Source organism: Achroia grisella, unplaced genomic scaffold (assembly GCF_030625045.1).
Source record: "Achroia grisella isolate CSIRO2021 unplaced genomic scaffold, CSIRO_AGI_Agris_v1 utg319, whole genome shotgun sequence".
In the NCBI taxonomy this organism is placed as follows: Eukaryota; Metazoa; Arthropoda; class Insecta; order Lepidoptera; family Pyralidae; genus Achroia; species Achroia grisella.
The window spans coordinates 323,507-345,871 of record NW_026712795.1 but is presented as its reverse complement, the minus strand read 5'-3'; the positions used below and the strand labels follow the sequence as shown (position 1 = coordinate 345,871).

At 34.6% G+C, this 22,365-nt stretch overlaps 5 protein-coding genes across 5 annotated transcripts in view; 3 read left to right on the top strand and 2 right to left on the bottom strand.

Moving 5' to 3' along the window:
- The window catches only part of LOC131843564 (ceramide synthase 6-like), a 46,070-nt gene extending 32,227 nt beyond the window's left edge, over positions 1-13,843 (bottom strand). The window contains exons 1-2 of the mRNA XM_059192238.1: positions 13,543-13,843; positions 12,573-12,693 (exon numbers count right to left, since the gene is read on the bottom strand). Coding sequence (XP_059048221.1) covers positions 12,573-12,693; positions 13,543-13,721 — 300 coding nt within the window. The 5' untranslated portion in view covers positions 13,722-13,843. The remainder of the gene's footprint in view (positions 1-12,572; positions 12,694-13,542) is intronic.
- Positions 13,844-14,184: 341 nt separating this feature from the next.
- Positions 14,185-14,912, top strand: LOC131843536 (DNA-directed RNA polymerase III subunit RPC10). Its single transcript, XM_059192202.1, has 3 exons — positions 14,185-14,261; positions 14,408-14,560; positions 14,643-14,912. The coding sequence occupies exons 2-3, from the start codon at positions 14,420-14,422 to the stop codon at positions 14,826-14,828; spliced, it is 327 nt and encodes a 108-aa protein (XP_059048185.1). The 5' UTR covers positions 14,185-14,261; positions 14,408-14,419; the 3' UTR covers positions 14,829-14,912.
- LOC131843534 (threonylcarbamoyl-AMP synthase) lies at positions 14,804-15,692 on the top strand. Its single transcript, XM_059192200.1, has one exon. It carries the CDS (start codon positions 14,903-14,905, stop codon positions 15,632-15,634), a length of 732 nt encoding a protein of 243 aa, XP_059048183.1. The 5' UTR covers positions 14,804-14,902; the 3' UTR covers positions 15,635-15,692.
- Positions 15,693-15,733: 41 nt separating this feature from the next.
- Positions 15,734-16,796, bottom strand: LOC131843535 (mitochondrial inner membrane protease subunit 2). Its single transcript, XM_059192201.1, has one exon. The coding sequence runs from the start codon at positions 16,564-16,566 to the stop codon at positions 16,069-16,071; it is 498 nt and encodes a 165-aa protein (XP_059048184.1). The 5' UTR covers positions 16,567-16,796; the 3' UTR covers positions 15,734-16,068.
- A 625-nt stretch (positions 16,797-17,421) lies between these two features.
- LOC131843541 (ataxin-7-like protein 1) lies at positions 17,422-20,473 on the top strand. The gene has a single exon (XM_059192210.1). The coding sequence runs from the start codon at positions 17,898-17,900 to the stop codon at positions 20,037-20,039; it is 2,142 nt and encodes a 713-aa protein (XP_059048193.1). The 5' UTR covers positions 17,422-17,897; the 3' UTR covers positions 20,040-20,473.
- Positions 20,474-22,365: the final 1,892 nt, after the last annotated feature.

Here is a 22,365-nt window from a genome sequence, read left to right as displayed (position 1 = left end):
GTACACTGTGGGGTAAGTATATTGTTTACTAATGTACTAGCTCAGTGATGTACCAGTACTAATGTACTAACGCATTAGTTATTAATGCGGGGCGTTCTATTTAGTTCGCAGATCTGTGAATCAATTCGCCCAATGCAGTCTCGAGTTGGCAGTAAGCCTGGAAAACTTCTGTGCCTATGCAATTTAATTTTGATTCTTGGTCTTATTACGTGGTATAGTTTTTTTAACAATTAAGGAAGTACACTAGATACTATATGCATATTATGTGTTAGTTCGTGACTCAGAGCGCTCGAAATAGTTCTCAGCTCTTCTGTAACTCAATTGATTGTTTTTGTTTCGAGTCGGTGGCAGTAAACCCGGATAACTTATGTGCCTATGAGAGTTTTTGATTCTATTTCGTGATCTTTTCTTTATTAACAAGTAACGAAGTCTAGTCATTCAGTATATGTTATATACAGAAATTAATAGCAACTTTATCAGTTTCTTAAGATAATTAGATGAGTTACACATCCGTCCTCGTCATACGCGAAATTATGTATACTATATTGAAACGAAAATATTCATGAATCATTTAATCCGTTCAGCCGTTTAGTCGTGAAAAGATAACAGACCGACACACTTTCTCACTTATATTATTATGGACGGAACGTAATATTTTATTCAACGAACTAAGGAACGAGGGATCTGCTAACTTGTTTGAGTAGTTCATCTTTGACAGCGCTCATCTCAACTACTTTGCAAATTGCACAACACTAGACAGTAAATAATGAGTAATTACATAAATACGATGGCACGAGCCGTACAATACGAGTAATGTTCAAGCGAAGTTACAACTGGCATAAAATAATGATATTTATTGATAATTCACACAGCGCCATCTAGTGTCAAGCTCTGAGCCTCTAATATGGGTACTAAAAAACTGATAGAAAGACCTAAATAGACCTTTCACAAACATAGGAAATATGGTGACATAAGAAAACTTCGTGTGAGAAATAGAACCTGCTACCATCGGAAACAAAACCGATAGGCCACCGAGATCGACAGTCAATATTAGTATTTTATTTTCAACTGGATGTACATGTGATTTCTTCCACGTGAAATTTAACTTTATTTTTCTAAAATAAAAGTAGCCTAAATTACTCCTTATTACATCAGCTACCTGCCAAAAAAGTCCCATCAAAATCGGTCCAACCATTTCAGAGATTAGCCTTATTAGTAACTTAGGCTACTTTTATTTTAGAAAAATAAAGTTAAATTCTACGCGGACGAAGTCGCAGGAAAGCTAGTAAATAGTAAAATAAAATAAAATATAATACATTATAAAGAATAAAATAGTTTTATAAATAATGTAGTAAATGCCGTCATAATACTTGATTCTTTTTTTAGAAGGGATATTTTCCTGTGTAACATTTGCGCCACCCCACTGTTGGTATGACGCGTCGCCACGTCATATCATCATCATAACGTCACTATATCATCATTATTACATAGTATAAACAAAGTCCCTATCGCTGTCTGTCCCTATATTAAGAGGAATTTCCAGGCTATAAAATTACGATGAAGGTATTTTTCAGTATTCTATTCATCATATTCTATCTCTATTCAAAGACCTCGAGTATTCCTTTACAAAAGCGTGATAGCAATACTGTCAATCTAAATTTTGTCGTTAATATTTACGTTCCGCTCGAGTTGGTTATTATTACATAATTACTCTAGTAATATAGTAAATACAATTATTTTTTTCGCAATCTGCAAATTCATTATACTACAAATGGGTTTCATACTTTTTCAAATTTATATACTTCCCTAGATTGTTCATGCAAATGAGCTAAAGATAGGTCTTTTTGGTGACAATCGTGTTTTCCGTTACGTGTAATTGTAAGACCACTTGTTTAAAGAAAATATGAGTAGTGTGAAACATTGATATAGGCAACTAGCCTTATCTATGAACAGAAAATCATTGAGTTTAGTTAGTTACTGTAAAAAAATTGGTGTGGTGCCGCGTTGGCATTTTATAAGTGCTAAAGGACTGAAAACTTACTATACACGTACAAGTACGTACATAATATACATAGAAAACACCCAGATTAATACAATACAACCTACTCATGAATAAAATGTATCGTACGATGAATCGAACCCGCGACCATCAGATCTAAAGCTGTTGCTGCTAAACCGCTATACCACTGTCACTATTTTAGCTTGCCTATTTTGTGCACACCTTGGTGAGGTTATTGTGATCCGAAGGTTACAAATTGCATTCAACCGCCGCTGACTTTGACCAAAACAAAAAAGTATGATGTAACTACAACATCTTAAGAAATTCAATTCAAGGTTTGTTGTATTCATTAAGCTAGGAACACAATAAAAACAATGTTGTATATTTTTCAGTAATTAATATAGAATGACTGCAACTTAACCTTATTTTTCAAGAGATTCGATTATTCTTAATGATGATGATGATGATGATGATGATGTCCTTTCTCAAGGTTTGGACTCAGATAGGAAAGACATAGGCTTTATCAAAATTCACTACACTGTAACAAATTTCATTAAAATCGTTTCAGTAGTTTTGACATGAAAGCGTGCGCGACAGACAAACAGAGTTACTTTTGCACTTACAATATTAGTAATATAAGGAAGTAAGGATTTATTTCCACTCTTAGAACTATAAAATGCAGAATGAATTATCAAAATCTAATTCAGGGGAAGATATCAAATAATAAATATAAAATACCTAAAAACATAAATTCGAATTAAATGGAAGGCGAATCACCACAAGCCAAAGCCTAAAAAAGTAAAATACCCAAAAATAATAAATTCCAATTGAGAACTATTTACTTAGTAACGGAAACGTTAGTGGTATAGGTAAACCAAGTACATACATAAATTATGTTCGTAACCACATATGCTAATTTTGGCCCTAAATTCGTTACTGCGTCGATCTCGCAGCTCCGATATATGACGCTGGATGCTGGAGTTTTTAGAGAGTAGGAATCTCACGGTACCGCTTGCCTCCCCGTGGTGGTCAAGTCTCCATGAGGGTTTACTCCAATTAAAAAAAAAGGTTGAACATTGTGAGCGGCAGATTTGCATCCGAAGCTCCAAGTCGGCGAGTGACCCGCGGAGTAATTCTCGCGCCTACTACACTAAGTGGCTCATTCAATGGGCTTCCGCGCTAGGGCTAAATTTCTGTGACTAGGAACGGCGGATATAGAATCCTGGCACCTAGAATGGAGCACTCCTTCAGTGGATATCCGCGGCGGGGCAAATTTTGGCCTTAAATTACAGTGCTTAAGACATTGGGAGTGGCGGATAGACTTCGCGCCTAAGCATGGACGGCTTCAGTGCAGTTCGCGGCCGGAGTTCCGGATTGCGAAAGGACTCCAGTGACGACAGACTAATTGTGGTTGAGAGGAATGAGGGGGGGATAGAATACAGTACCCACAATCTCTTACTAAAGTAAGTCGCCAAAGCTCTTCAAATCTTATTGCTAGTAGTCAGTCAAGTCAGTCGAGTATATAGTTATAGTACTATAGTTTTATGTTTTATATCAAATGGATAGTTAACTTTTCCTATATTTATAAATTAAATATGTTCTGTTATAGGGGCTTTGTTTTTATTTATTATCGTTTTGATTTAATATACAACCAATAATAGTTATTGAAGTTTACGACATCAATTGATATCGAAATGAAGTGACTAATATTAAGATTGACAATTGATTTAATGAGCGAACCAACCCGCATATATAGAAGTTATTGTACTAGTATATTTAAATAAAATGACATTACAGGATAAAAGGGGGTTGATATATAGCAGAGGTAGACCGTAAAAAGTAATTTGATTTGTTACCTCAGTCTCACTTTTTTTTAATGGATGATTATAGAACGGTGCTCCAGTCTGCGCTAACGGTTTACGCTGACAGAGCAACACTGGAGGACGATAAGATGAGCATGAGGTTAGGTCAGTCGGCCCATCGTGACAAATTCACCAGGAATTTAACACGATGGTTTCCAGAGGTAATCCTTTAAAGGTCAACCTGACTTGTTACATTGGTAGCGATGGAGTAATCAGTTCACATTATTAACAATCATTTTCCCCCAATCTCACCTATTTCAGCCACCAGGCAATTTTGTAACCTACATTTCGGTTTTATGGTGCAATTTAGAGTGAAATTACAGGATAAGAGGTATGACGTGACATGCGTCGACATTCTAAAGGTCAAAGGCTTCAGAACAGTATTTCCCAACCTTTTTATGCCATTCCCCACATTAGCGTTTTTAAAATAGTTATCCCACCATACATAATTTATAATATTAAAAATTGAATCATTAATTTAACACGTTAAAGACCGCATGCCCACCGGTGGGTGACCCACAACAACGTTACCGATGCTGACGGGTGGGAACCTGACATGTTTAACCTGGGGGCCGCTTGTACACCTGTGGGCATGCTTTAAATTTCAATTTTGTACAGTACTTCATTCGCTGGTCCCACGAAGAGATAATAATTTGACATAGCCTCACGTAATCTATACATATAAATAAAATTGGAGTGTCTGTTTGTAATATTGAAATAATCGTTTTTTACTACATACATATGAATATAAATACACCAAAATAATAGTTTTTTTTTACCACACCAAAATTACAATTTTTGTCTCTGTCTGTCTTTTTGTTTGTTTGTTCCCGCTAATCTTTGAAATGCCTGGACCGATTTTAACGGAACTTTTATTGACAGGTAGCTTATGTAATAAGGAGTAACTTAGGCTACTTTTAGAAAAATTCTCTAATTAGCTTTTTTGTTAAATTCCACGCGGACGAAGTCGCGAGTCAGCCTGTTAAGAATAAAAAAATGGCGGTCCCTATGTGAGAATAAGATTTAGAGATAAGAGAATAATATTTTTCAATGTGGTCTTCAACGTGTTAGTATAGGAGTGAAAATATGTCGAGTCCATTTTCGAATTACCCTAATTTTCGAATTAACATTATAACGTTATATACAATTCCCGTTCTTGTATATAGGTGAGTGTTAGTTCCGTCAACTAGACGATCAGCTGGTTTGCCATTTCGTTACATGAAACAATCCTGGGTCGATAGTAGTAAAATAAAACCGTATGATTTATGTCGTTCGCGTGTTCGATCGTTAGCACAGGCGAGTGCCTTTTAACATCAGAATCATCCCTTAAAAACCCGTACCTACATGTATTCTTCCATATAATGCGATTGGCTCACCAACCACTAAGCATATTTGTTGACTGGGAGGAACCGTACATATACATAATTTTTTTAGGTACTACGATGATAGCAAATAAGTATACGGCCAATCTGATGGTAAAGGGTTACCGTAGCCTAATTATATACCGGGTACCGTCATAAAATAAATACCGGGTATGATCTGTGGTCTAAGAACTAAATTGTAAGATATACATAAAACGAATATAGCCTGTGATTGCATATAAGCACAATTACTTATCCATACTGACATTATAAATGCGAAAGTGGCCTACTGTCAGTTCGGAATCAGTTCAGAACAGATATTGATGAAATTTGACATATATATAAATTGTATCCCTAGAACGAATATAGACTTTTATCTCAAAACATAATCTGGGAAAGGATGAAATAGGTGATAAAAGAGTATGCAGGCGATGTCGCAAGAAATAGCTAGTATTAAAAAAGCGAAAGTGTGTTTGTCTGTCGTTTCGATACAGTTTCACACGAAACATACTGATGATTAAAGAGGACGTGAAGATAAATTGTATCATAAGATACGACACAGGTTATTTTTCATCTTAAAAACAATTTATAGGAAGAAAATTTGTATAAACAGTAGATGAAGCCACGGGTAACAGCTAGCGCTAAAAATTTAAAAAGTAAATTATATATACTTACTTTAAGTCCACCGGGAACCGCCTGTATGTTACTGTATGATATGGTATTATGAGCATAAATTTATCATAACAAGTTAGAAATAATGCAGGAAGGAAAAGATAGCATAAATAAATAAAAATACATAAAACTCCAATGCCAACTACGGTTAGTACAACATCGTGCGTAATATCCAAATGTGTCGAATATTTAAAAAAAAAAATGAACAAGCAAAATGTCTATGGTGATAATGTAGCGATATGATAATAAAGGTGCGGTCAGACTAATGGCGAGCATAGAGTACGTAGAGACAACTCGTTACGAAATCGAGAGCAAACTGAAATTTAAAAATGGAACACGCCTTGTCATGCCCTACGATTTAATGACAGATAAACACTTAATCTGGCGCGATTATAAAGTCTACAATTGTCTTTTATTATGTGTAATTAGCGTGTCATTAAAGAAACGTATGTCATAATACGTTAATTTTATGCATACAAATACACTTAACTAATAGAAACTAACTTCTTAGCAACCCATGGATTCACCGTGCGGGTGCCAGATCCATCGTGTAACAGAGGGAAACTCCGAGCAGTTCCCGATACTTGTGACCCGGGTGTAGGTTAAAGTAGCCCCATTGCCCCTATAAGCGTTTAAATTTTTAGTAATAGATTTGGTAATAATGTTTTTTGTATCTATTTCTGCCGTCAAGCAGCTTGCTTTGAAAGCTGTGTTTCGGTTAATGGGTGAGATACGGCAGTGACATTAAAGGATACCGGGACATCATCCGTTGTCATTCGGGAGAGTAAGATAACACTTACTCTCCCGAATGACAACGGATGAGGGCTACCACGGTCATAAAAAAACATGATTTTAGAAATGCTATTTATGTTAGTTAGACGACAACTGTCAAACACCTGGCACCAAGTGGGCTGATAACTAAACCAAATTATAAAATTTCTTAAATAAAAGTAACGAGCGAAAGTTTCCTCAGAATCGGCCCAATCATTTGAGAGATTAGCAGACAAATAAGGAATTTTTTAAATATTTTTTTTTAGTAGGACTGTATGTACTTATATACTTTCATATGCATTTAGGGAAAAGCTGTTAGCTTAAATTACAAACCGACGCTTCAATTTTATTTATTTGTACAGATAAATTATTTTATAATCAAGTCTTAAAGTTTATCAAATTAGCAACTACGCGACTAGCTGTTGCTACGGCTTCGAACGTATGGTGTCAAGGAGAAAATTATCTAGGGGGTCCGATATTAATATTATACTATTAGGAGGATTTATTTACAATAAAATCTTGAATAATTATTAATTTAGTGAAAATTTCAATAATTCTCTCACTACGGATGTATACGTTTTTACTTAGTATAAAAAAAAGTAGCCTGCGCTGTCTATTTCAGAGTTTTTAAACTCCGCAACGGATTTTTATGCAGTTTTTAACTGTAGATAGAGTGATTCAAGAGGAAGGTTTGTATCTATAATACATAGCCGGGTCGGATAGGTAGTTAAAAATAAATCAATGCTCCTATTTTGAGCTGTCTAGACTTAATATATAATAATAACGTTGATACACAATCAAGACTAAAGATTGCGCGATAGATAACGTTTAAAATTTTATTATATATGTATCTACTACCTTTTACTATATTTATTTCATGTTTTTTTTTATACCACATAGATGGCAAGCAAGCATACGGCCCATCTGATGCTAAACGGTTACCGTAGCCTATGGACGCCTGAAACACCAGGGGTGTCATTTCATGTTATTTACTTATATGCGTCCACTAAACTCCATTTGCTCTATGGTCGACTGGTAGAAAATACCTTATGTTGTTAAGTCTGCCATGTATACCTTTATTTTTATATTTCTGCATCAAAGTTTTAATAAATCTTATTAATATTATAAACGCGAAAGTTTGTGAGTATGGATGGATGTTTGTTACTCTGTCACGCAAAAACTACGGAACGGATTTTGTTGAAACTCTATAGTAATGTAGCTTGTACATAAAATAACTCAATGACTATAGTTTAAAAAGATATTATGTAAATTACGAGATATATAATGATAAATATAGTGTAAGTGATGCAGTCGAAGTTGCGCGGACCAGATAGTGTATGATATCATTCAAAGTGATTAATATTTTTTTGTGACATTAAGCCAATTTCCATTTTGACGTTTGGCGCCTTCTTGACCGGGTTGGCGTTCATATCGGTACAGAAACGTGTGTATAAAAACGATGAAACTTCACAGTAGTATAGCTTATACATCATAATTACATATAGGCTAACAATTTCACAGCTGGTAAATAAATAAAATAACGTTCCATGCTCGCCATATCTACCTTTATTCTACGATTTTACTTTATTCTATGATTATGTGCATATTGTGTAACAATTACCTCGTCCACGCTCAAATACAACTGGAAAAAAAGGAAGCACAGTTATAGGATTATCAAGCATTAATAAACACTAATAATTATCTACATACACATATTACTACAACAAAATTATGTAACGGTCCATTTGAATTGAATAATAAATGTATTGAACAATTGAAATTGTGAATGGACGATGGAAATAATGAATAGACAATATTTTTCAAGTTAACCTTTCGTTGTTAGCTATCAAAATGTAATTAACGTCCCATCTGTGAGACCAATTCTAGGACTTCTCACTGATGGGGGTTTGGGCCCATCTGTGGAGTATCCAATAATTTTTGAAACTGAGATTTCAATCCAATAATTTTTGAAACTGAAATTTCAATCCAATAATTTTTGAAACTGATATTTCAAAATACAAAAAAATATTTATGTTGGTTCCTTCGCAGATGAGCGGTTAACCAATTAGTGCAATTTTATTACACATTGCAGTTAATTCGTTGTCCAAATACATTATTCAATTATATTCAGCTGTCTTTTCTGAAATAAAGCGGCGCAGTCTAGCGGTTTAGCACACCGCTCTACTTTCAATGGTCGCGGGTTCGATTCCTTGCACGGTACATACATTTGTATTCATGAGTATCATTGTTTGTATCGGTCTCGGTGTATTCTATTTATATTATGTATGTGTTTTCAAAAAACGTAGTTAAATCTATGAGTTGTCTAGTACCCATAATACAAGCTCTGTATAGCTTGGGACTAGTGGCATTGTGTGAATTATCCTGGAGTTATTATTATTACTTATTATCTCTGACGTAGTCTACGATAGCAGCAGTTCATAATTTTACCATATCACAACTCCATTTTGTTTCTATTATTCGGTATATATCTTGGATATAACAACTTAGAAACTAGCAAAGGTATCACGTTATATTTTTTCATTTTTGCTCGATTAATTCTTTATATACTGAAAATAATAAAGGGAATAAAGCTCTTAGATCGAGAATTAAAAATATTCTACGCATTCATTTCTTAAGAGCGTATTTTTATGTAATTTTTTCCTATACAAATTATTATCTTATGACTTCTTATAATTATTAAATGTTTATTATGAGAAAATACTTTTACAAGTTACTGGGTAATGACCCTCTTTTTTGTGGACCTTACACCTTTTTCTCTTCTCATATAGTTATTATACGTATCTATGTAACTATTTATATAAAAATGCGTATTCGGGTAAGATTTTTTTTTGTACTATTAAGTAACTTGGTAGTTATAGAAATTAGTAGATATAGAGCAGTTAGTAATAGTTATAGACAGCTAAATATATGTTACAAAGTACGCACAATAAATTTAGATTTTCTTTAGTCGAAATAGTCGGGAAAATACATGTAGCCATATATACTAACAATAAACATGCAAACACTTATTATGCACTATAAAAAACACAATGTTTCTGATACAGTCTTAAAGAAATTCTAGTTTTAAATTTTATAAATCGAACGCTAGTCATTCACAATGGTCTTACGGACCTGGGTTCATGCTCATCCTATCATTCTCAGGCAGGTGCATCATTCCATATTCTAGATGAATATAATATTAGTAATATTTAAAAATATTACTAATCTGCTATAAGGTAGAAGGGGATTGTTAGTAATGTGGACTAATGTCCCCATTGCTAACAATGTACAATGTTAGAATGACTGAAATTCCTGGTAAAACCACAATGGTATTATTGTACTAAGGTGAAATTATAAATACTCTATTCGAACTAACCGTTATTAGAGTGCCTAACATATTAGGTATGGTTTTTATTTAATAAATAGCATGCTCGGAGGTAGCATTCAACTTCACAATGCAATGTGCTGAGGTTTGACTTACATTAATAAATTCTGTTATGGACTTAGGATAGTGTGACCACCTGAAAGGGTCTTGTTATGCAAAATATCTACTTCACCGCTGGTTAGACAACTTACACACTCAATATTTGTACAATTGCTAATACTAGCAATAGTGTAGTCCCGGCCTTAGCGTGTTTCCGCGGTAAACCGAAACTATAGAAACTATAATTATATTCTTTTAAAATATATTTAATTAAATATAATAAATGTATATTTAATAATAATAATAATCTCAGGACAATTCACATATCGCCATCTAGTCCCAAGTTAAGCTAGCTAAAGCTTGTGTTATGGGTACTAGACAACTGATACAAATACATAGATATAATTTTTTTTTCGTAAATACATACATATATACATAGAAAACACCCAGACCGATACAAACAATCATACTCACGAATACAAATGTTTGTGCCGTGCGAGGAATCGAACCCGCGACCATCGGACGTAAAGCGGTGTGCTAAACCACTAGACCACCGAGGTCGTCAATTATATGCATTGATGATTCATTCTCACACTCTGAAACCTAAGTAGTCACGGAAAGTCCGGTTCTAGAGAATTTTCCTCCCACACATACATATAATTTGGAATTAACTATCTGCCGATGTTTTCTCTAGAGACTACAGCATGAGGAAATAGAAAAAGAAACAATCTTCAATGAAATAAACTGAATAGTCATATAGTATTTTTTATTCTACCGTACATTCGGAAAGCTTCATGTAAGTCTTTGAAGTTATATTAAGGTTACTTTCTTCTTCCTTTTCTTGCTCATTCTTCTTGTGATGAGTCAGCATTCATTGAATGAGCGGTGGAATAAAAAAAATGTGAACATTCAAAAGTGCTTATATTATTTGAATAAAGATTATTTCTATTTCTATTAAGGATCTGTAACGCGCTCCTGATGCCTTACAACGGTAACCGTTTACCGTCAGATAGGCCGTATAATAGATTACCACCACTGTGGTTTAAAAAAAAATGTGGCCATCTGTATAGGATTTTTAAAGCACTTAAACAAAATATGACTACTGGTTTTAGACACTCTATATTTAATTCATTTCGCTTGCCTAACGTTGCAAATATACGAAATTTTAACCTTAGCGTGTGTTTCTGCGGCGAATTTGCCGAAATTACGACCGAAACTGAAACGTCGTTTTTTACTATGCCTCTTTCGTGATTTATTGATTATTTCCGATTATAACCTACCTCTTAGTATTAATATTGATTGAAAGCGCGGCAACGGCTAAACAATAATTGGAGGGAAATGTTTTTTTTTTATTTTTATGGTGATTCGATTGGCAATCTTTTTAGACATTTTTAAAAATAACGATCTAAGGAATAATTTAGTCACTCTTTTTTTACTGCATAATCTACGATTACAATACTTTTCATCCTTTATATTGCTTGCAATAAATACTATTAACCGTAACAGAAAAATATGTTTGTTTTATTAAATACTAATATATATTTTTATTACAATATGAACTGTTTCATTATAATTAATTTATGACTTTTCCTAAACTCGTTAATATACAGAGCTTAGATATGCTTGTAGTTTTATTTATAATTTTATATATTACGATGGTTTATCGCCTACATGGTATGCAGTGTATATTATAGTGTAATACCCACTTAGGAAGGTGTTTAATATTTTCGAGTGATTTCCTTTTGTAAGTGTTCTAAACATAATGATAATTGATTTCCCATGAAATACCAATGATATACATAGTACATAGTGTATTATCTCTTTTTCAAAAGAAATTGATAAGATAAAGGTTTAGCCTGAAAGTTATCAATGTTTGGCAAATTTAAAGTTTATTCATTAAAAAAATGTAGTTAGTTATTGAAAAATTAACTGTGATTGAAATATAATTTATATTAATACAGAAATGTTGCATAGTTATGAGTCCAATTTTTTTAATAGTTATAAACAATATATTCTTTGTAATATAATATATACACAAAAGTAGTTATTATTATAGCTACTATAAATATTATTGAAATACTATAAATATTACTGTAATAACTTATAGACTATTAAAACATAATATTATGAGGTCAAGAAACAACCAATTATAGAATATAATTGTATATATTTATATGTATTGCCCATTATTATTTAATAATATACATTAAAATATGTTAACTATCACAGAGCTGTTCTTTTACTCATACACTGTAATTCAGTCACTCAAGTGATATTTGATAAAATATTGTTTTTAAATAAAACATATTTTAATTGTTTTCAAAACCTAAACCAATTACTCAATTATATAATAGATATTGATATATATGATATATAATTAATATTTGTATAGAGACAGTCATTTTAATGAATTACAGTTTACCAATGTAAACATTCAGTTTATTTTACTTAGTAAAATAATATAAAGTTCACATAAAACATACCTGTTTATGCTTTATCTTAGATGATTTCTGGTAGGCTGCTTCTAATTTGGGATTATATGGGACTCTCTTTGGTCTTGTATTCTTAATTCCTAATGATTTGCCAAATGGTGCAAACCAGTATCTGAAACAAAATATTTAATGTGTCAGGGAAAATATTAGATTACCATATCTAAGGAAATTTTATGGATGTTTCTAAAATTTACTTGATATTCTTGGGGACAAACATACAAAATATATATGAGTGCAAGATGACTATAAATTATTTCAATAACTTTTATTATTTATAGCATGTTACAACTTAATAAATATTTAATATTCATATATTATTTTATTGGAGATATATAAGTAATCATACATAATAAAAACAAATATAATTTTAGTAACATTAAATACTTAGATGAATATTGGAGTCTAAATCATAAATGAAAAATTACCTTAACATAAATGACAGGCATTTAATACTAATCATTTAAAAAAATATGTTAATTTTATATTACATGAAATATAAAAATTAAAACTATTAAAAACAGAACAAACATTTCTGTCATAATAAATTTGTATTTAATAGTTCTCTAAAATGATTTTAAATATTTTTTTAATAAATCTCTCAAACTGAATTTAATTACAGAACAAAAACTGGATAAAGCTAGTATCTTACACCATTGTACAGAATTACTTCCTCATGTACATTACATTTGTGTATATTAGTGTTAATTAGTGCTACTAATGACGGAAGATGTTTCTAAGAATGTATGATATCGTAAATAGTTTTAATACTTTTGCCTATTTAGCGCTGAAAAAGTATTATATACAGATAAAAAAATATTTTCATTGTAAAAACATTTATAAATCTGTATGAAATACTTTTTAAAAATCGAATTATTACACAAAGGTAATTTCACTAAATTGGACAAGATCATTAAGCGAAACGCTAGAAAATGGCATACTTGTGAATTCTAGCAAAACTTACTTCTCTAGTATATGCCTGATGGCTATAACCACAAGTGCTAGTGGTATCGGATACAGAAGATGCCTGTAATCTGTATATACCACTTCTTTATCAGGTCCTGGAGCAATATCGTCCCAAGTAGTGTTCGGCGGTAACCACACATCCTCATTCCAAAATGCATCCAACACAGATCGTAACATTTTCAAATAATATATTTAAATCGCGCGGGTCTTAAATACACTTTTGCCTTGAAATTATAAAAAAAACCTGTTATCACTCGATAAACACACCCAAAAGGTAACGGCACAGTCAGCCGTTCGTACAGCCGACACTCGACACACGACTTGACACAAGTTTTAAATTTTGATTGCCATCTGTCAGTCTAATTCTGACAAGAACGAATGATTTTTTGAATTGTCCATTACACAGAATTTTGGCGTCACAGAGTAAGTATAACTCTATGATGTAGAAAATATATCAAAAAGCCTAAAAGCAACGTTTTATCAATTTTTATTTGTTTTTAGGCTAATTTTTCTTTTGTTGGACCCAAAAAATCCATTCGCTTTGCACCAAATGAATTACAATCATCTTGTACAAATTTATTATAAAAGTGAAAACTTGCCTTTAGAATAAAAAAAAATAAAAATTTAAGATTGAGACAGAGAAAAAAGATAACCTCCAAAATAAGTTTTGCATTCACTTTTATTCAAGATTAAAAATCTAAATCGCGGTCTTTGTAGGTTAGTTACATTTAATTCAATTACACGTTATTTAATTTATATCCCTGTTTTAGGGAACGGCCAATATTAATATTAAAATGTTCGTCTTTTATTAAATCTGCAAATAAAAATAATAATTTGTAAGAATCACATAATATTGTTTGTAGTTGGCTGATGTAATGTTATTCTGTCCAACATGTGCAAATATTTTGATGGTAGAAGAACGCCCGGAGCGAGGACTTAGGTACGCCTGCAATACATGCCCGTATGTTTATAATATCAGGAAAAAAGTGTACTCCCGTACATTCCCGAAGTTAAAGGTAACAAGTTAACATAACAAATTCATCATATTTTACACTCACAATATTTAATATATTTATCCTATTTTATTTTAATTTCCAGGAGCTCGATTATATTATGGGCGGCGCAGCTGCTTGGGAAAACGTAGACTCCACCGATGCAGTATGCCCCAAATGTTCTCATGGTAGAGCATTCTTCATGCAACTTCAAACTCGATCCGCTGATGAGCCAATGACTACCTTCTATCGTTGTTGTAACCATAAATGTGCTCACAACTGGCGTGACTAATATAATTTTATATTTCTTATTTTTAAATTAATTTAATAAAAAACTAAACTGTTAATAGTGTTGTGTACTTAAGTATGAATTTATTAAAACATTTAAGAATCAAATTAGTTAGACATGAAAGTGTATCAACAAAAATGATGATTGACAAAATGGCTGACATAATTTCATGTACCAATGAAACATCCTGTGCCAGAGCTGCGGAACTTCTGGCAAATGGACAAGTAATAGCAGTTCCAACAGACACAATATATGGATTAGCATGCAGCGCAAACTGTCCTGATGCTATAAAGAAGCTGTACACAATCAAGGGTAGAGATTCAGCCAAACCAGTAGCAATTTGTGTAACTTTTATTCCTGATGTAAGAAAATGGGGTGAAGCTGGACATTTGAGTGATAATTTACTACACACTTTACTCCCTGGACCAGTAACAATAGTTCTGGAGAAAACAAAGCATTTGAATAACCCATATCTTAACCCACACACAACAAAAATTGGAATACGAATACCAAACCACAGCTTTATGAATAAAGTAACAGAAGCCTTTAACATGCCTGTTGCATTAACTAGTGCCAATTTTAGCAATGAACCATCAACTTTATCAATAAAGGAATTTGAACATTTGTACAGTCACTTGGGTGCAGTGTTTGATGGAGGAGTATTGAGTAGAGGTCTGGATCAGAATAGAACGGGATCCACTGTTATAGATTTATCCAAAGTTGGCTATTATAATATAATACGAAGGGGGATTTCCTATGAAAGAATCATAAGAATATTAGAAAATCAAGGTCTAATGAATATGCAATAAATATTCAAAGGAATGATAGTATATTCATTGTTATATTAGTTGACATTAAATAAATAAAAAGAACATAAATGTTTTTAGTTAATATAGAAATAATAAGTATTAGTTTAACAAAAATTTATTTGTCCAATTTCATGACAGTACCTATAATTTGTAGTATAAATAATTTAATATAAGATCTTAGCTTTATATCATTTAGTACAATGTTTTAAAAATTGCATTGTCACTGTTTATACAGAACTCCCGTACCAAACAAGACTAGAAAGAAAATTTACAAAAATAATTTACATGTTTATTTACACAGTAAAATGTGTAATTTATTGCAATGAAAAATAATGCTAAGCTTATAGTCACCAGTACATAACATTGTTATACATCGTTTCATTAAGTAACAACACTTCAATCTACTATAAAATTCCAATTGTAAATTAAAAACACTAAATAGTGTGATAATTAACTGGCTTCCTATGGTCTGGAATCTTAGTTTCCAGTCTCTGCCATCGCTGCGGTGGCCACACAATGCACAAAGCTTTAGCATTTATTAACCCTAAAGATAGCGGTCCAAATGTATTACTATCAAGAGTGTGACCAGTATGGTCACCTTCAACCCAACAATGACCATCTGGAACTTTCACATACTGATTCTTGTAACCTAGTGTGCTCACAACGTCACCCTGTAGCGCTACGACGCGTTTAATCATCCTCAAATTTGGATCCTTGGGTGAAACTAGCGATATTATGTCACCTCGATTTATTTCGTAATCTTTCACTGCCAATCTCGATAAAAAGACATAGTCTGTGTTCGTAGATTCTGGATTTAGGGCTGGTTGCATAGATATTCCTTCGACTCTAGCGACATATCCCACGGTATCAAGGATGGTAACTCCAATGGGTAAACCAAATAGAATGGATTTGCAAAGGCTTTTGAGCCACATCGAGTCGCCGGCACGTGATACTATGGCACTGAAAATCGCCAGACATACTCGAGTCACTGCATGTTATTCAACAATTATGTGTATTTCGCTTCCGTTATTTATAAATGCAGTTCAGGCAATAAATATATAAAAATAATTTATGCAATTTATCTTAACTGAAGTTTAGCAGGTGAAATGTCTTGAAAATGTGTCAAACTGTCAACTCAGTTGACTAACTGACATCGCAAACCAAATTACTTTCGTTTTGTTAAGTCCTGTGAAAAACAAACTAAACCATAGAGTTATTACCTCATTGATTACACTGTATCACAAACTAAACCACAAAATGACTAAACGGACATCTCATAACAATAACTAAAGTAATTGTTTTAGATTAGTAGTGTATCCATGTTATTTATTTTTTAATTATATATTACGATTATCTCATTGATAATGGTACATTAAAATTATAATTACATTAGCAGTAGAACATGGCATTCTGTATTAAAAATGGATAAATAATAGATTAATTAAGAAAAACGGTTATTATATAGTATTTTTCACATCAATAATAAGTAGATTGAAACTCGTTTCCCAAAAAAGTATTAAACAGTGCTCGTTATAGGAATCAGTACACTTTATTTCTTTTTTATTCTTAAATCCATTGGTCGTTATCAAGTATTTTATTAGCAGCATAAAGTAATTAGTATTTATACATAGTCAGTTTAGTATTTATATTAAAAATATATATATATTAAACCTAATTACATTTTGGAATCATCAAACACAGTACAGTTAGATTCAGAATACCATCCCGTCACGTCACAGTCATTCACTAAATTGAATGACCATAGAGTACAATGGTCTTTACAAATACTCAAAAAAGTGTTGATGCTTTCTATAGTAAATTACAACCAACCAAACAGAAATTTTAGACATTTTATTTGTGTTATACAAGTTTAATATCACATAAATAACGCTTAATTAACAAGATTATTAATCAATTTATACGTCAGCAACTTTATCGTAATCATCATCGACAGATGGAAGTGTTTCATGGTGGAGAAAAACTTACAATCTGCATAATCAGCTGTCAGTGAAATAGATCATCTGTCCCTGTAAATATAAAAGCTGAAACAATCAGAATAAGTTTTATATCAGTGAATGTAAATAATGAGGTAAACAATCGCGGTACAATGTGACCCTGAATGTGCGTTCGACGGCAGCGATATCAAAGCAGATATGGGATAATAACCTATTACTGGAGCGAGGTGATTCCTGTCCCGCTATGGCTGGAAATCCGTAAGCTCGCGCGCGTGTTTCTTCACCAGGTTAACAGTGAAAAGTGAAATATGTCCGGCGACTTTCCATTCGCATCGAAGATAGTAAGCCCTGTGAAGTGTAATGAAAAACCATGGGACCAGTGGATAAGTGAAATCGGGCATGTGTTACCGCGGGAGGACGATGAAGTGTTCACGACGCCGGCGGCGGTGGAGAAGGGCGGCGTGTCCGCCCGACGGGGGCACGACTCGCATCCGTACAAGACGTCGGAGCGAGGCCGGTACAGGCGCGCGGGCCTCAACCGCCTCAAACATGAGAGCATGAGCCTTCATGGACTGTTTCCACAGATGGACAATTTAAATGCAGCTGTCTGTCATATGTGTGGTGATATAGTGAAGTGTAGTGCGGCTTACAGACATTTGCTCGACTCTCATTCTGGTATGGACCCCCTACTACCGCCGCCGCCGCCAGCCACCACACTCAGAAACCGAAGCCGGCATAAAAAGGAAGCTCCACCCTTACCTGTAGATTTGATACCAGTGAAGATGGAGACATCACCAGTTCATAATGCTACTGCCCCACTATCAAGGATAGTCGTACCGCAACCTGAATTGCAATACCTAGACGAAGCAAGTACATCCTCAGCGGTGACTGGGGAAGTACAAGTGTGTGTAGAAAGTGGAGAGTTACCTGTAGTCAGTATACAGGACACGGATGACTTGCCACTTGGTGAAAATATAACTGATGATATTTTTGCTATTATGAACTCTGAAGGTATTCAGAGTGCTGACGACATCACAAATGCTGCAGACTGGAAGAACATTATAAGAGATATAGGTAATATGCAAGAGATAAACTTTCCACAAACCACCGATCCTATACAATCACAAGATTTGTATGGCCAATTACACACACAAAGTCTGTCCTCATATACATTATCAGATACAGATTTAAACAATATTCAGTTTGCACCGAATACCTCTCCAATGCTACCATCTGTGATAGATGTAAATGTTCATAGTACGCAAGCTTTAAAACCGCGGGCGACGACGCCGAGCACACCCTCTACCAAGTCACAATCTAGATCAAAAACAAGTAAAACGAAATTTAATTTACGAGAATACGATCCGAATAAACACTGTGGTGTGGTCACCGTGGAGAACGCGAAACCTTGCACTAGGTCCCTGACATGTAAGGCTCACGCTTTGTCCTTAAGAAGGACTGTAGAGGGCCGGTCGAAGCCATTCGACACGCTTCTGGCAGAGCACCGGGCGTCTCGAGATGCGGGCGCGACGGCTGCGGCCGCCGCCGCTGCCTCGGCTGCCGCGCCGCACGTCGTTCACCCTCCTGCGCCGCCTTCAATTCCGGCCTCAGCCATGCCAGCCGCCACCGTGCCCCACAACCTCCCACCGCCCCTAGTCAATTCGTTAGATCTCAGCACATTCAACGGGCTCACGGCCGAACAACAGGTGCACGTGGAGACCATCTACGAGAGCCTGCTCGGAGTGGACGACCCCAACTCTGTGCTGCCGGACACGTCGAGTATTACCTCGCTGCTGAGTCAACCGCTAACGACGGACCCTTTTATGATGCCGGACGACGCGGAAATCCCAACCACCGTGCCCATATTAAGTGTAACGCCGCCCGTAGACGCCGCGCCGCCCGCGAGGATAGACGAGAAGCCAGACGAGGGCCCGCCTCCTCTAGTCCCTTCCGACGTCTGCTGGTATAGTTCCTGCCCGCGGCCGCTCGCTCTCTGTACTTTCAACGCATCGCATGCGGGCGGCGCGATCACCTTAGGAAAAAAATTTGCAACCGTTCGGAGTAACATAAAGTCTTCTCTGTCGCGGTCGCAGTGCAAATCGACGGGTGCCACGAACAATTATTATTACAATCAGAACACCCTGTCGTTATCGAAAAGTGTGCATATGAACGCTAGTAAAACGAATAAGCCAGAAGTGCGTAAACTTATAGTGACGTGTAGTGCTACCAGTGGCGGCAATAAGGAGGTGCAACAGACGTTGAGCGAACTTTTCGGGGGCAGTGAGGTGCGACACGCGCTGAACGGCCACGTGAGCCCCATGGGGGTGGCGGGCGCGGCGGGCCACAAGCCGCGGGCGGGCGGCGGCTCGCTGAAGCACCCGAAGCGGCCGCCGCCCGCCGTGCTCGATCTCGGGTTCACGCTCGACGTTCTCGCCGACGAGAAGTGCTGAACTCGCAAAAGCAATCATTGGTTGTGTAGTCGCATATTGTATATTTATTTTTCTGTAAAGAATCGAATCGGACTCACGTTGTAAAGGTAATCACGAATTTTATCCCGATTGGAGTTTAATGTTATGATAATGTTAAATCTCATTTTTTTGTCGAGAAGCGAATTAATATTTGTATTATTTTGTATATTATTTATAAGATTTTTTTAAAAAAATACTTCTCCGATGCGATAGTCGGTCTGTGTCAATGAATTAAAATAGATTAATATACAGAATGGTTGTATTTTTTCGAAATGACATATTACTCATTGTTGATACTGATAAATGGCCTAGATTAATGACGGTTTAATGTGATGACAATTTCCATGTAAAAATATAAATACTATGATAAGTCTATCCATAATAGTAAATCGCCTTCTTTTGAAAATAAAGGCAAATACCTCAATAACTAAAGTACCTTGTTTTAATTTATTCATTATCACACCTAGGTGGATATTTTTTGTGACGGCGCTGGAAAATTGCTTCGAATAACACAGATTCCCACGTTACGAAACCTGGCAGCTACTCGTAATAACTGTTTCAAGAGGGAGTGCACGTACGTATGTAGTATATAATTAAACTTATTACTGACTTATATTAACATAGCAAACCAGTTCGAGATCACTCTAAATTACAAAATAAGCAGTACTCTAATTAATATAATAACCGATTCATCAACAGTTTTATTTTTGTTTTAGGTCAGAACCAGTAATTTATTCATGCAGACAATTTTAGATACAAATTAATTATTACTTGAGAGTATTGTGACGTAATGATTTTGTCTAGAGACTGTAGCATGGGGTTTTTCAAGAAGGGTATATTAAAGCTTCTTAAGAATAGTCAACGCGCACTTGATACCCCTGGTGTTTCGGGCACACTAACCATTTACCGTCAGATCGTTAGTCACCATCTTAGTATAAAAAATGGGTTTCAATTAGACTATTATATATTCTAACTAGCTGTACTCGCGACTTCGTCCGCGTGGAATGTAACTTTATTATTTTAAACATAAATGAATTTTTCTAAAATAAAAGTAGTCTAAGTTACTTCTTATTACATCAGCTACCTGCCAAAAATGGTCCCGTCAAAAATTAGCCGGACAAACAGACAGACACAAAAATTGTAAAAACTTATTTTGGTGTATGTAGGTACCATATTATTTATATTCATATGCATGTAGTAAAACACGGTTTTTTCCATATTACAAACAGACACTCCAATTTTATTTATATGTATAGATGTCGGTCTCGGTGGTGTAGGGGTTTAGCACACCGCTTCACTTCCGATGATCGCGGGTGCGTATCCTCGCACGGTACCAACATTTGTATTCATATGTATGATTGTATCGGTTTGTTTTCTATGTATATTACGTATGTATTCACAAAAAAAAGCATCTATGTATTTATATAAGTCTAGTACCCATAACACAAACACTGCTTAGCTTGGGACTAGATTACGTTGTGTGAATTGTCCAGGTTTATTATTATTATTAATTACTCTCCGGTAATGGAAACATCTATAATAATTATAATATAAATTAGTTTTGTACTAATCTGAAGCGAAACTACCGCCATACCTTCGCTCCCTATCATGTTGATTTCAAATATAACCAACGACATTGGTGATGTGGGAATACAGTCGTACGAATATTTATTTCATTCTGTGTGAATGGAATGGCGAACCACAGGATGGAATTTTGTGATGCCTATGATGGAATTACAATCCTGTCACATGTATCAAGATAATGATGCGACTCCCATGGAATCCCTAAGCGATACTATTCGTAATAAGTTGCCATTGATGAAAACCAAGATGTTGATTTATTTATTTTCGGAAAACTAAGGCTTTTTACAAACATAATTAAATCAGAACGGCCACTTACAGGTTTTCACGGATAGAAACGTAATATAAAATAAATTGCAGTACTAACACGAAGAGGCGTCATAAAATAATATATAAAAAAATAACAATCTACTAAATTAAAACATATGCTGAAACTAACAAACAAACATTAACGTGTTAAGGGGAATGCATCTACAAGATAAAATTACCATTTAGTTATTCTTCAGCATTCATTCTCTCGTCATCTCTATTCAGAGACCTTGCATTTCGCTCACCCTAGCGCGATAGCAATACTTTCAGTCAAAATTTTGCCGTAAATTACGTTCCACTCTACTTGGTTTAGTCTATTATTTTACTAATTTTTCAGTGAGAGTAGTTGTCATTCCTTGCGTAGCGTAAACATTCTCCGTCTTAGATTTCCCAAACTCCACTTCCTTTTATTCAAAAT

Bases quoted from the DNA above. Each gene is read 5' to 3' on its own strand.
- LOC131843536 (XM_059192202.1), top strand. From the start codon at position 14,420: ATGTTATTCTGTCCAACATGTGCAAATATTTTGATGGTAGAAGAACGC. The intron at 14,561-14,642 runs GTAACAAGTTAA...TTTAATTTCCAG, and splicing joins GTACATTCCCGAAGTTAAAG to GAGCTCGATTATATTATGGG.
- LOC131843534 (XM_059192200.1), top strand. From the start codon at position 14,903: ATGAATTTATTAAAACATTTAAGAATCAAATTAGTTAGACATGAAAGT.
- LOC131843535 (XM_059192201.1), bottom strand. From the start codon at position 16,566: ATGTGGCTCAAAAGCCTTTGCAAATCCATTCTATTTGGTTTACCCATT.
- LOC131843541 (XM_059192210.1), top strand. From the start codon at position 17,898: ATGTCCGGCGACTTTCCATTCGCATCGAAGATAGTAAGCCCTGTGAAG.